Source organism: Ranitomeya imitator, chromosome 4 (genome assembly GCF_032444005.1).
Source record: "Ranitomeya imitator isolate aRanImi1 chromosome 4, aRanImi1.pri, whole genome shotgun sequence".
NCBI lineage: Eukaryota > Metazoa > Chordata > Amphibia > Anura > Dendrobatidae > Ranitomeya > Ranitomeya imitator.
Genome location: NC_091285.1, coordinates 369,808,119 through 369,823,701, shown reverse-complemented (window position 1 = coordinate 369,823,701; position 15,583 = coordinate 369,808,119). Strand labels below are relative to the sequence as shown.

General features: G+C 37.8%; 1 protein-coding gene across 4 annotated transcripts in view; it reads left to right on the top strand.

Moving 5' to 3' along the window:
• The window catches only part of CACNA2D1 (calcium voltage-gated channel auxiliary subunit alpha2delta 1), a 1,366,870-nt gene extending 1,353,342 nt beyond the window's left edge, over positions 1-13,528 (top strand). For 3 of the 4 annotated variants that reach the window (XM_069765155.1, XM_069765153.1, XM_069765152.1), the window contains 2 exons: positions 4,250-4,332; positions 11,552-12,201. In XM_069765155.1, the coding sequence (XP_069621256.1) occupies positions 4,250-4,332; positions 11,552-11,668 (200 nt within the window). In that variant the 3' untranslated portion in view covers positions 11,669-12,201. Of the gene's footprint in view, positions 1-4,249; positions 4,333-11,551 lie in introns of all 4 variants that reach the window. The other variant, XM_069765154.1, reaches the window with a different exon arrangement.
• Positions 13,529-15,583: the final 2,055 nt, after the last annotated feature.

The window sequence follows — 15,583 nt, the reverse complement described above, 5'->3', positions numbered from 1 at the left end:
TCATAGATATAATCACAGTAATGCAGTAATATGTCAGTGTTACATTGGACTAGAATATTTTTCCTAAGGATTGGGCATACTTATGTGATTGAAAGGGTGTGTCACTTCCGAATCATTGTTTACCAGGCACAGGTCTCTGATTTTAAAAGCAGCGTGATTTGCAATGCTAGCAAACTGATTAGTGGGGGTGCTGGGATGTTTGACCCCCATTAGTCTTATATTGATGGCCTATCCTAAGCCACTTGATTAGTACATTTTGTTTGCATTAAAGGGACCTGTCAGCAAGTTTTACTATGTATTCTGAGCATTCTGTAGGGGTTAAAACTCAGATTTCAGCTATGCTTTTCTTATCAAGCTCTATGCTGTTGCTTATTTCCAATTATTGCTTTACTTCCAGGAGATTATCATTGCTGGAACGTGGCAGCCAATGAGCCCAAGTCTGACTCTGCCCCTTCTGTGAAAAGCACCTCACTGCCTACAGACATTGTACAAATATCGTCTGGTGTAGGCGGGGTTAGCCTCCTCAGCTCTGCTGCATTACTAAACTTAAAAACTCTAGAATGGCTGCACCCAGTAATCTAAGTGATACATTGTTGGATTCAGCTTCTTTTTGTCTACATCAGGCTGCTGTCAGATGAGGGAAACAGGAACACATGGGCTACTTGCACAGTGAACAAGTCTGTATGATCATGTTCACACACCACCAAGAAACCTGAAGACACAAAAGAGAATAGTAAAACCAAAAACACTCAGTTTGAAAAAATGTTGCAGTAATCCGCAAGTGCTAGTAAAAAACAGGGTATTTGGTTGATACGTTTTTTGCAAAAAATGTATACTAAGCTGCTCTACCAATCTTCACGGTATACCCTTATCAGAGCAGTCCTAACTAATGTATGCAATCCCTATCTGATGTATTTAAAAACCTGATCATCTGTATATAACCTGTGTGAACAGGGTTCAGAGAGGAAAAATCCATGTGTGCATACAGGGTAGAACAGCTTTTGTGCAGATAGCCCAAGAGGAGTAGTGGAACTCCCCAGTCTTGTAGACACAAGAGAACAATTATGGAAACAGGAACACATGGGCTACTTCCACAGTGAACAAGTCTGTATGATCATGTCCACACACCACCAAGAAACCTGAAGACACAAAAGAGAATAGTAAAACCAAAAACACTCAGTTTGAAAAAATGTTGCAGTAATCCGCAAGTGCTAGTAAAAAATGTAAAAAACAGGGTATTTGGTTGATACGTTTTTTGCAAAAAATGTATACTAAGCTGCTCTACCAATCTTCACGGTATACCCTTATCAGAGCAGTCCTAACTAATGTATGCAATCCCTATCTGATGTATTTAAAAACCTGATCATCTGTATATAACCTGTGTGAACAGGGTTCAGAGAGGAAAAATCCATGTGTGCATACAGGGTAGAACAGCTTTTGTGCAGATAGCCCAAGAGGAGTGGTGGAACTCCCCAGTCTTGTAGATACAAGAGAACAATTATGGAAACAGGAACACATGGGCTACTTGCACAGTGAACAAGTCTGTATGATCATGTTCACACACCACCAAGAAACCTGAAGACACAAAAGAGAATAGTAAAACCAAAAACACTCAGTTTGAAAAAATGTTGCAGTAATCCGCAAGTGCTAGTAAAAAATGTAAAAAACAGGGTATTTGGTTGATACGTTTTTTGCAAAAAATGTATACTAAGCTGCTCTACCAATCTTCACGGTATACCCTTACCAGAGCAGTCCTAACTAATGTATGCAATCCCTATCTGATGTATTTAAAAACCTGATCATCTGTATATAACCTGTGTGAACAGGGTTCAGAGAGGAAAAATCCATGTGTGCATACAGGGTAGAACAGCTTTTGTGCAGATAGCCCAAGAGGAGTGGTGGAACTCCCCAGTCTTGTAGACACAAGAGAACAATTATGGAAACAGGAACACATGGGCTACTTGCACAGTAAACAAGTCTGTATGATCATGTTCACACACCACCAAGAAACCTGAAGACACAAAAGAGAATAGTAAAACCAAAAACACTCAGTTTGAAAAAATGTTGCAGTAATCCGCAAGTGCTAGTAAAAAATGTAAAAAACAGGGTATTTGGTTGATACGTTTTTTGCAAAAAATGTATACTAAGCTGCTCTACCAATCTTCACGGTATACCCTTATCAGAGCAGTCCTAACTAATGTATGCAATCCCTATCTGATGTATTTAAAAACCTGATCATCTGTATATAACCTGTGTGAACAGGGTTCAGAGAGGAAAAATCCATGTGTGCATACAGGGTAGAACAGCTTTTGTGCAGATAGCCCAAGAGGAGTGGTGGAACTCCCCAGTCTTGTAGACACAAGAGAACAATTATGGAAACAGGAACACATGGGCTACTTGCACAGTGAACAAGTCTGTATGATCATGTTCACACACCACCAAGAAACCTGAAGACACAAAAGAGAATAGTAAAACCAAAAACACTCAGTTTGAAAAAATGTTGCAGTAATCCGCAAGTGCTAGTAAAAAATGTAAAAAACAGGGTATTTGGTTGATACGTTTTTTGCAAAAAATGTATACTAAGCTGCTCTACCAATCTTCACGGTATACCCTTATCAGAGCAGTCCTAACTAATGTATGCAATCCCTATCTGATGTATTTAAAAACCTGATCATCTGTATATAACCTGTGTGAACAGGGTTCAGAGAGGAAAAATCCATGTGTGCATACAGGGTAGAACAGCTTTTGTGCAGATAGCCCAAGAGGAGTGGTGGAACTCCCCAGTCTTGTAGACACAAGAGAACAATTATGGAAACAGGAACACATGGGCTACTTGCACAGTGAACAAGTCTGTATGATCATGTTCACACACCACCAAGAAACCTGAAGACACAAAAGAGAATAGTAAAACCAAAAACACTCAGTTTGAAAAAATGTTGCAGTAATCCGCAAGTGCTAGTAAAAAATGTAAAAAACAGGGTATTTGGTTGATACGTTTTTTGCAAAAAATGTATACTAAGCTGCTCTACCAATCTTCACGGTATACCCTTATCAGAGCAGTCCTAACTAATGTATGCAATCCCTATCTGATGTATTTAAAAACCTGATCATCTGTATATAACCTGTGTGAACAGGGTTCAGAGAGGAAAAATCCATGTGTGCATACAGGGTAGAACAGCTTTTGTGCAGATAGCCCAAGAGGAGTGGTGGAACTCCCCAGTCTTGTAGACACAAGAGAACAATTATGGAAACAGGAACACATGGGCTACTTGCACAGTGAACAAGTCTGTATGATCATGTTCACATTATCATACAGACTTGTTCACTGTGCAAGTAGCCCATGTGTTCCTGTTTCCATAATTGTTCTCTTGTGTCTACAAGACTGGGGAGTTCCACCACTCCTCTTGGGCTATCTGCACAAAAGCTGTTCTACCCTGTATGCACACATGGATTTTTCCTCTCTGAACCCTGTTCACACAGGTTATATACAGATGATCAGGTTTTTAAATACATCAGATAGGGATTGCATACATTAGTTAGGACTGCTCTGATAAGGGTATACCGTGAAGATTGGTAGAGCAGCTTAGTATACATTTTTTGCAAAAAACGTATCAACCAAATACCCTGTTTTTTACATTTTTTACTAGCACTTGCGGATTACTGCAACATTTTTTCAAACTGAGTGTTTTTGGTTTTACTATTCTCTTTTGTGTCTTCAGGTTTCTTGGTGGTGTGTGAACATGATCATACAGACTTGTTCACTGTGCAAGTAGCCCATGTGTTCCTGTTTCCATAATTGTTCTCTTGTGTCTACAAGACTGGGGAGTTCCACCACTCCTCTTGGGCTATCTGCACAAAAGCTGTTCTACCCTGTATGCACACATGGATTTTTCCTCTCTGAACCCTGTTCACACAGGTTATATACAGATGATCAGGTTTTTAAATACATCAGATAGGGATTGCATACATTAGTTAGGACTGCTCTGATAAGGGTATACCGTGAAGATTGGTAGAGCAGCTTAGTATACATTTTTTGCAAAAAACGTATCAACCAAATACCCTGTTTTTTACATTTTTTACTAGCACTTGCGGATTACTGCAACATTTTTTCAAACTGAGTGTTTTTGGTTTTACTATTCTCTTGCTGTCAGATGAGGTAGCAAAAACCTGTTGACAGATTCCCTTGAAGTATGTTTTTGCTGAATATTTGAAATGCATTGCCAATCTTTTCCCTGACGGAAGATTAAAGCTGATGGACCAGATCCATGCCTGCTTGCTCAGAATCCAAGATACAGAAAAGGTCCAGATGCTTGTTTTGATCAAGATGACTTGGTAAGTCCTATTGCTGATTAAGATATCTTATTGAAATGAATAAATAAAACAGTTTTACCTGAAAATGTTGGATGCGGACACAGATAATATAGTTAGCCTGTAGAAATACTTTACTGTATTTACTGTATTTTTCGCTTGGTAAGACAGACTTTTTCCCAAAAAAATTTGGGGGAAATGGGGGTGCGTTTTACAATTAGGATATACCGCTTACCGGTACCGTTGCAGGCTGGAATGAGGGGGTGTCTGCCGCCGCCACCACTGCCCAGGGTGTCCGCCGCTGTGGGGGGCTCTGCTGACATTTCGTGAAAGGCCAGAGCTCTCCGGCAGTTCCGTGGTTTCCTCCTGTGCGGTGGTTTTGGGTAAATGGCCCCTGGGAGGAAGCGCATGCACAGATGGAGATCTCTGGAGCAAGATCTCGAGAGATGAGATCTCAGTGCTGAAATCCCATCTGCCGAGATCTTGGTGCCGAGATCTTCATCTGTGCATGCGCCGCCTCCCGGGGGCCATTTTCCAATGTCCACCGCACAGGAAAGCATGGACGAACTGCCGGAGGGCTCTGGCCTTTCACAAAATATTGGCAGAGCCCGCCGCAACACCAGAGGTGCCAGCATCACCGGAGACACCCCAGCAGAACTGGAGCCCACCGCAGCACAGGAGCCCCACACAGCACAGGACACTTGCAAACCCTCTCATCCCAGCCTAGAACCTGCAGAAATGCTCAACTCCTTCCTCCTCCAGCAGCGACACTGGGACTCCGCTTCTCCGCAGCCACCACCCTCGGTAAGCAATAAGATGCATGGATTATAAGAAGCACCACCATTTTATTAAAAAAGTTTTTTTCCTATTTTTCACCTCAAAATTTGGGGTGCGTCTTATAATCCGGGAACGTCTTACAAAGCGAAAAATACGGTATATAAAATATAATATTCTCATCAATTCATCAGTTATTTCTTATACCCCTTTGTTGTTCAATGTGAAATTTTCTTTATTCTAATAACTCAGTTTATACATCCTTTATATAGTATTTTGCGCATCACTTTATGTTCTGCATGTAATTATTTTCATATTTAAGTTGCCCTTTATCATTTGCATATATATGATTACCACATATCATGGAACTTTACTTTCACACAACAAATAAAGATTTAATACATAGAACAGCTGGCTTAAGCAGTCCAGCTGGATACCACAATATTTGAAACATTTTATATTTCTTTGATATTTAACCCTTTTCATACCTCGGACGAGATAGTACATCTGAGGTCAGATCCCCTGGTTTGATGCGGTCTCCGGCAGTGAGCCCCCATCAAAACCAGGACATGTCAGCTGTTTTGTACATCGGGGGTCAGCGATGCGTCGGCATAACAACCAGAGGTCTCCTTGAGACCTTTATGGTTGTTGATGCCGGATTGCTTGAGCGCCACCCTGTGGTCGGTGCTCATAGCAAGCCTGTAATTCTACTACATAGCAGCGATCTGAACTTCGCTCCTATATAGCAGAGGTGATCAAGTTGTGCCAGCTTTTAGCCTCCAATGGAGGCTGTTGAAGCATTGGCAAAAGTTAAAAAAATAAAAGTTTTAAAAAATATGAAAAAAATAAAAAAAATATAAAAGTTTAAATCACCCCCCTTTCGTCCCATTCAAAATAAAACAGTAAAAATAAAACCAAGCATATACATATTTGGTATCGCCCAGTTCAGAATCGCCTGGTCTATCAATAAAAAAAGGATTGACGTGATCGCTAAACGGCGCAGCGATAAAAAATTCTAAGCGCCAGAATTACGTTTTTTTGGTCTCCGTGACATTGCATTAAAATGCAATAACGTGTGATCAAAAGAATGTATCTGCACCAATATGGTATCATTAAAAATGTCAGCAGGGCACATAAAAAATAAGCCCTCACCTGATGCCAGATAACGGAAAATGAAGACGTTACGGGTATCGGAAAATAGCGCAATTTATTTTTGTTAGCAAAGTTTGGAATTTTTTTTACCACTTAGATAAAAAATAACCTAGACATGTTTGGTATCTATGAACTCGTAATGATCTGGAAAATCATAATTTCAGGTCAGTTTTAGTGAAGCATTTAGTCAGCATTTAGTGAACCTAGCAAAAAAGCCAAACAAAAAATAAGTGTGGAATTGCACTTTTTTGCAATTTCACCGCACTTGGAAATTTTTACCTATTTTCTAGTACCCGACATGCTAAAACCAATGATGTTGTTCAAAAGTACAACTTTTCCGCAAAAAAATAAGCCCTCATATGGCCATATTGACGGAAAAATAAAAAAGTTATGGCTCTGTTAAGGAGGGGAGCGAAAAACGAAAATGCAAAACCGAAAAAAGCTGGTGTCATGAAGGGGTTAAAAAATGAATGTGTGTGACAATATTTTAAATTACTGCAGAAAATTTATTTTGACACCTTGTTTGAAAGCATAATCGAGTATCTTTACAATAAAGGTTCCATATTGTTTTCCTATTATAATATGAATTATTGCATCAGCTCAATCATTCATTGTTGAATGCAAAATATACGGCAGCACACCAGTTCACCTGGTGGAATATGTGATGGGAATTTTCAGTGTAAATTCTTAGTGCATGCATTTATTGATATCCCACCGATATGCTATAAATGTCCAATTAGTGTTAACCACAAAACTGAGACCCCCAACTGGCAGGAGAATGGAATGGCAATAATTTTGCTGTTTTTGCCGAAGAACAGCCACTGCATTATCAGTGCTTGAATTTACTGTAAGTCATTTAGTGAAAACGCTTCTCCATTGAAGCATATGGTGAATGTGCTGTCCAGAAATTAGTTAACAATGGACGACAGATCTCCATTATCTTATTTTTTATCAAGAAAATATATTAAAAAGGATTCATGACACGCAAACTCTTAGGTAAGAGTATTTGCCACAAGAGAGCAATACCTGCTTTAGATGTGAACAATAGGGTTTTTTGTTGTTATAATTACGTAATAATTTATTGCCTGGCGTGCTTACAAAATCTTGGTATCCACAGACACTAGGGCAGTGAGAAAAAAATATGGCCCTGATTCATCAAAACGTTTTAGCCCCAAAAAAATGGTTTAAAAAGCTTTGAAAAGTTGCAACATTTTTTAGCTTCACCAAAAAATCTGTGCTTTTTGGTATTTTCAAACCATTTTTCCTCAGCTCCAACAATGTGTGCAACGTTTGGGAAAGCTGTGACGGGGTATGGTGACCCCGTTTCTCATTAATTCGGTGGAAAATTTGTGGAAAGGCATATGCCACTTCATGCCTTACCTGATTCATTAAAAGATGTGTGCCTCCTAATAAATAAGGTGCGTCGCACTCCATCATGCCCCTTCAGAAGTACTTTTTTACATATAACATTTACAATGTGTTAGACCTAGGCAGGAGAAGCATCTTGAATATATTTTCATGTAGTACATGAATGAAAATATATTAATGAAGCTGTGCACTACATGAACAACCTCTTCTCATATGACACACTTGGCCCTCATAATTAAAAAAAACAGCTTATACTCACCTCCTGTGCTATGCAATGGTGTCGGCACTCATGTCCCAGGGCTCCGAAGCAGTTGTTATGATACGTGAGCCTAGTGCCCAATCAGCGCTGGAGTCACTCTCTCCGCCTTCGTACAGTTAAGTAATTAACAGGAAGTGAGGGAATCGGCATCTTAGCCCTTATCTCAGATTACATATCAAACAACTGGGTGACAGATTCCTTTTTATATGGTGTAATTGGAAAATAAATGACAGTATATACTATTAGATAGAAGTTTTGTAACGTTATCATAGCTACATTTAATAAAAAAAGAACATGTTTCATTTTTACAACACTTAGATTTCATTAAAATGCTAACTATTCTGTTGAACAGTTACTACTCTACAGAACTCTACAGAACATTGGTGGTTTTGGTTCTATAAATTGTTGTGTGAAAGTATGTTATCTTTTTTTATTTAGCACTTGCGCATTTTGTTATTTTATGAATTTTTAGTTTTTTTTTTTTAGTATTTTGAGTGTTTGCCCTGAGTAAATTGTTCCACTCCTCTAACTGCTTGCCAACTGCATGATAAATCAATGTGATTGTCTTTCTTTATGCTTCCTTTTTGTTCTACATTCTGCCTTGCCTATAAATGATAGGATGAGCCTTTATGCACAGTGAATGCTGCTTCTTCTGTGATGACTTCTCCTTTCTTCATTTTACTGCAAGTATCGGGGGATTATGCGATAGAGTTTACAATAACCTCTAAGTATTTAACAATTAGTGATTAGGACATTTCTGGGTTGATATCACTTCACTTTGTAGGAGATGCCTTATCTGTTATATTATGAATTTATATTACTCCAGTTTTTTCCACTCTAGGGTGGCAATGAAACATTCAGGGAAAACTGATTTGAGAACAGATTCCATAATTTGAAATGGGATCATTCACATTTATCCAGGGCTACAATGTTACATTTTTTCTTAATACAGCTCATCAGTTTTGCTGTAGAAACTGGTGAAAAAGGTCGGATGACATATGATGTTTTGACATCAATTTTAATCAGTTAGGGTACAAAAAAATGATCTGGCTGGCCCAGATGTATAGAAACACAGTATAAGCTGAAAGATAGAGCACAGAGTTAGTTAGAAATGGCTTGCATGGCTGTGTCTGACTGTAACCAAACCTGTTACTGCTATACTGCAGGTGATATAAATTTGCAACATACATTTTCAATGCCATGGATATAAAGTCCAAGGCAAAAAGTATGATTTATACAAGTTAAGGAGAACAATAATGTCAACAAAGTGGCAGCAATTTTTTGTATTTGTATTTTTCAGTCATGTATTATCTATTATTATTATCTATTATCTTCTATTATTGTAGCTTCTTCCTGATAGGACGGGTAAATGTGGCACTCACCAATAATTAAATCTTTTCATTATATTCCATTTGCATTAAAACATAGCGAAGAAACATTTGGATGTATCACATATGGACAGCAGCCGTTTTGTGCTTAACACAAGCTTCTTCCTTGTCCTGGGATAGAGGACAAAGAAAAACTGCATGTTTAGTGTGTAACGGCCGTTGTCCATATGTGGTATTTCCATATGCCTCCTTGCTATGTTTTAATGGAACTTTAGTAATTTTAATAGTTGGTGAGTGCCATATTTATCTTTTTTTTACCCGGAAGAATCTATTGTTATAAACTGATTCTACACACCACCAAGTACCAATCTTGATTGACTACCATATTGTTCTTTTATTACACATATAATCCAAAAGTGTTAAACCACTAGATCCAGCAATGTCATTTCTAATTAAAATCATATTAATTTAATATCATTGTACATTTAATATATGTACTTTACAATATTATAATACAAAGTTTTGTATGTTAATATCAGCTCAAATACAATACTATATTTATATAATCTATAATACTTGTTGCTGATATAAGACTTTTTGTGTTCACATTGTCTAGAGAATCAGTTGATAGGATATTGACAGCAAAGCCCAATCTGGTTATGGTTTATTTAGCAATTGCATTTTCTAGGAAACCGTATTCACTGAATAATCAATATAGAAATATTCTTTTGTTTAACATAAGGAAAGAAATTGAAGAATTGACTATTTTTTTGCCAATTACATTTTTGTTTACCAACAATATTCAAAACAATGTGCAAAAGTAATAGTGATATTATATATTTAAATTTTGCTTAATGGGCATGTCATGTCTATAGAAGATGTGAGACAAATGTTTGCCACACACCTCTGATGATAAATATCTATAGGGAAACAAAAAAGCTTAGCAGTAACGTCCGGACCGTCCGATCCATATTTCTGAAAAATCTAGGCTCTATGGGGCCCTAAAGAAAATGTAGAAATTTACAAATGTTTCAAAATGAAGAAAATCAAGATGTTAATCAAATCATTGTGTACGATACGATACGATACGATACACTTTATTGATCCCGTGGGAAATTATGGTATCACAGCAGCACAACTTAAATCATAAAAATCATAAAGGAATTCCATAGTTGACATGACAGTTTGTTGACAGAAGAACATTATACATTAGAATAGGACATACACAACGAGTGAACTGAATGTAGAGAAATAAGTAGACATTCACCTTGGTGGTTTAACCCTAATGTTATTGTTGTACATTCCCATGGCAGTTGGCACAAACGATTTCCTATATTTTTCCTTCTTACACCTCAGAAGTATTAGCCGGTTGCTGAAGGTGCTCTTCTGTCTCATGAATAGCTCATATAATGGATGTGCATTATTGTTCATAATTGCCATACACTTTTTCAGAGTTCTTCTCTCCACTACCTCCCCAAAAGAGTCCAGATTGCAGCCCACAGCAGAACTTGCCTTCTTAATAATCTTATTCAGCTTATTAGCATCAGAGGCCCGCACACTACTACCCCAGCACGTGATTGCAAAAAAGATGGCACTTGCCACCACAGATTGGTAGAACATTTCTAACATTTTGCTACACACATTAAAAGACCTCAGTTTCCTTAGGAAATACAGTCTGCTCATCCCCTTCTTGTAGACAAACTCTGAGTGGCATCTCCAGTCCAGTTTGCTATCCAAATGGACCCCCAAATATTTGTAACTCTCCACCTGCTCGACCTCCTGACCTGCAATAGTGATCGGTAAGCATTCCATCTTTATTCTGCTATAGTTGGCCACCAACTCCTTGGTTTTCTTAACATTTAGCTGCAGATAGTTACCATTGCACCAATCCACGAAATTCGACACCACCCTTCTGTATTCCTCATCCCCCTGATCTCCCCTAATGCATCCCACAACCACAGAGTCATCCGAAAATTTTTGAAGATGGCAAAGTTCAGATTTATACTGAAAGTCTGAAGTATACAGTGTGAATAGAAAGGGCGCAAGCACCGTTCCCTGGGGGGCACCTACACTGCTCAATAATCTGCTTGACACCACTGCTCCCATCTGTACAAACTGTGGCCGATCTGATAGGTAGTCAGTTATCCAATTTCTCAGCCTTGTAATGCATGTAGTGTTGAGTCTACTAAAGAAGAGCGGGTTGCACACCACTATCCATGATGACCACATGACATATTGGCTTTTTTATTGAAATAATATTTAATTTCGACCTTTACCTTTAGCAGTTTAGCAAAAATATATGCATGGCATTTTACTTTCTTTAGTATTCGGTATTAAATACACTTTCTCTTTTTTCATATAGGAGGATGACAGTGATTGTGGTGGCGTATCTGGATTAACTCCTTCGCTATGGTCCATGATAGGCATTCAGTTTGTCCTGCTCTGGCTTTTATCCGGTAGTAATCATTGCAAATTATGACCCCGAAAACCAAAATCTACATTTCTTAATTCAACATCCTGCCAAAAGATTAACCTTGGATTTACCTTAAATGAGGTCACTTAATTGAGACAATTGAAGAATGGCTGTGTCTATGCTGTGACTTATTCATCTGTGACAGATTCACAGAGACACCTACAAAGTCTGCATGTCAGAGAGTCAAATCCTCAGTGGCAACATGTGTGAATGCTGCATCATCTATGCCATCAGAACAGAAATCTACAGTAAATGTGCTTTATTGAACAAACTATGATGATCTTTGTTGCATCGTCAATGACTTTATGTAAAAGGGCTCCCTTTAATATTGCTTCTGTACAACATGATTTGTAAAATTTATTTGACCTTCAGTTTGTTGCACCTCAGCCCTACATGTGTCTACTTGTGTACATCAAATCTATTTTATTATTGTGCACTGTGTTTAGAAGAGCACTAATGCTTTTAATATATAAATGTATGTGGAAAAAGCTGGAATGCTCATGTTTTAGTCAAGTGCAAAAATATTGGTTAGTCTTCTTAAAAAAAACAAAAACAAACAAAATACAAACTGAAATGCCTTATATTGTATATTGAATGGCTTGATTTGCCAAATGAGAGTACAAACACAAAGACATATATACTCCGATCGTTTTATGAGCATCAAATATCAAAAGACGAATATGTGTATACTGTACCATACTGCATATACATTTGGTGGATGTTTGAGAGCTTGATCTTTGTGAATCTCATTGGGTGGCGTGTAAATCTTTTCAACTCTAGTTTTGTACATGTGGTTCTGTATATCAAAGCTAACCAAACTTTCTTAAGACTGAGAAGTATTCAGTGGGAAACATTTTGGTTAGGAAATCTACCAATGGTATTTAGCATGCTCATGCTGCTGCTATTTAATTTTCGTTAGTATGGAATTTGTAGTCTTTTCTGAGTGAATATATTGTTGTGTGAAAACCTAAGGACTGCAGTATGATACTATTGCTAATCTATGTGCTTTCATGATTTTCCAAGTGTAATCTGCAGTTGACTATAGATAGTGTAAATGAATGTACTTGAAGGGTATCAATGTATAGTCTGATATCATAAGCATTTATTTATTCTATTATTTGCCTTTTAAAGTCAACTGCATAAACTCAGAAGAATCTTTAACTTCTAAAACTGATGGCTAATGCATGATGTAGCAAGTACAATACATGGTGAATATGCACTATTATTTAATTATTCTTGGAATTTGGTTGCCTATTTTTGCCAATCCTAAGTCAAAATGATCCTCCTTGACGTTTGTCATGCAATCTGCTACTGATACGAAATCAAGAAAAGACCTAAATCATTGTAATTAGAGATGATCAAAAAGATTCACAGAACACTAGTCGAAACAGCCACATCTGTAGTTCATGGCCTCCTGACCAGGGTCCTGTGAACCTCCTACCTGCTAGAATAAATAACGGTTATTTCGATTAGTTGATTATGCGACCCGACAGGCATGATGACGTGTCGGGGCCTACTAATAAGAAGTGACACCGGTGATGGCAACAGATTGAAAGATGCCTGCTAGACCAGTATCCTTTCAATCTTTTTGATTATCTCTAGTAGTTACCAATTATTTTTTTAAATAAAAAATAAAAACAGATTGTATAGTAAAAAAAATAAAAGTTTATTATTTTACTAATACATTTTTATTAATATAATATTTAATTTCAAGGTAAACTAAGAAACTAGGAAACTACATAAATAAAGCCTTTTGGGAAATATTGATAAAGAAATATAAATTTACTTTAAAAACCTATGCTGCAAATTGAGCTACGATTTTGTTTTGTCCTAAATATTTATCAGATGCAATATTCAGCAGAGCCCAAATTAAAAAAATAATAGCCACCTAAATAAGTACTATATATTATTTACATATTCAAATGTAATAATTTCAAAATGCAGATCTTTTAAAAATGTGCAATTTCCCTCATACAGTTAAAGTTAAATATGTGTATTTCATAAAGGTTAGTGCAAAATATTCAAAATGTATTTATGAGTAAAATATGAAGGAACAATTTAACAAATTTATATTTAATTTCACACCTTAATTCTTCATATTATTATTGACTTGTGAAATTCATACTCATTGTATTGGGTGTTTTTGGTTTTTCAATATATTGTGACTTCTTAAAAAATATAATTAAATTAAAAATTAAAAATAGACTGATGGTGGCAACACGTAAATGCACTTAATATATTTAACGATTTATGGGAAAAATATAGAAAGGTTTTTTGCAACAAAATTGTAGCCAAAAAAGAGTAATGATTAGTGACAAGCAAATATATTTGAGTGGAATTGAATACTACTCAAATATCACAATAATTGGCATTCACCAAAATGCAGATTTTTTGTAATTTGCTTCCACGCAGATTCAGCAGCCTCATTTTTACTGAGCCATCAAAAAGTTAAAAAATTAAAAATCCTTATACTCACTGTGGCGTTCACCTCTCCGGCCCCATTGCTCTTCACTATCACCCATCTGGTTCTCAACACATCTTCTTTGCACTGTCACCCAGTGGACAAGGAACAGGACGTTTCTGCTCATGTGCGTGCATGTTGTAACGTCCTGACCTTACGCTTGTTCAGAAGTGTCCACAAACTCATCACAGCCAGAAGTCCTGACCTATTATGAAGAGGCCAAGTGATTCAGAACACAGCAGTGATGAAAAGAAGATGTATTGCGAACCGAACAGCTGATGAGGAATGCAGGGGTCTGAAAAGTGAGTGGTATGGTGAGTATAAGGTTTTTGTTTTTTTTATATTTTACAAATATTATGCCCTGGGATATGTACATACCCCAGTGAATAGTAAGAAACATTCAATTCATGGAGAACAACTTTGCTGTAAATCAAATTTCCTGGAAAAATCCATACGAACAAGTGAATTTAAATGTTGCCCGATTTGCTCATTTCTGTTATTGACATTAACTGTCATGGAAGTCAACATAAACAATATTGAAAATGACTTTATTTAGCATAGCCTATTCATATTCCTAAAAAATGGGTTATGATGACCTCAAATCAAGGTACGGACAATTGTGTAAGCATCAAACCATAATAACACACTAAGCTGGTTTGCCTCTTTAGTTTCTTGCAGTAGTATAAAGTTTTGCCATGATTTTAACCCCTTAATCCCATATGACGTACTATCCCGTCCAGGTGACCTGGGACTTAATTCCCATGGACGGGATAGTACGTCATATGCGATCGGCCGCGCTCACGGGGGGAGCGCGGCCGATCGCGGCCGGGTGTCAGCTGCCTATCGCAGCTGACATCCGGCACTATGTGCCAGGAGCGGTCACGGACCGCTCCCGGCACATTAACCCCCGGCACACCGCGATCAAAGATGATCGCGGTGTGCCGGCGGTGCAGGGAAGCATCGCGCAGGGAGAGGGCTCCCTGCGGGCTTCCCTGAGACGATCGGTACACGGTGATGTGCTCACCGTGTACCGAGCGTCTTCTCCCTGCAGTCCCCGGATCCAAAATGGCCGCCGGGCTGCATCCGGGTCCTGCAGGGAGCACTTCCGGGTCAGGATCAGGCTGCAGCTGCAGCTCTAATCCTGCCCGGCTGTATGTCAGATCACCGATCTGATAGAGTGCTGTGCACACTGTCAGATCGGTGATCTGTGATGTCCCCCCCTGGGACAAAGTGAAAAAGTAAAAAAAAAAATTTCCACACTTGTAAAAAAAAAAAAAAAAAAAATTCCTAAATAAAGCAGAAAAAAAAAAATATTATTCCCATAAATACATTTCTTTACATAAAAAAAAAACAAAAAAAACAATAAAAGTACACATATTTAGTATCGCCGCGTCCGTAACGACCCGACCTATAAAACTGGCCCACTAGTTAACCCCTTCAGTGAACACCGTAAGAAAAAA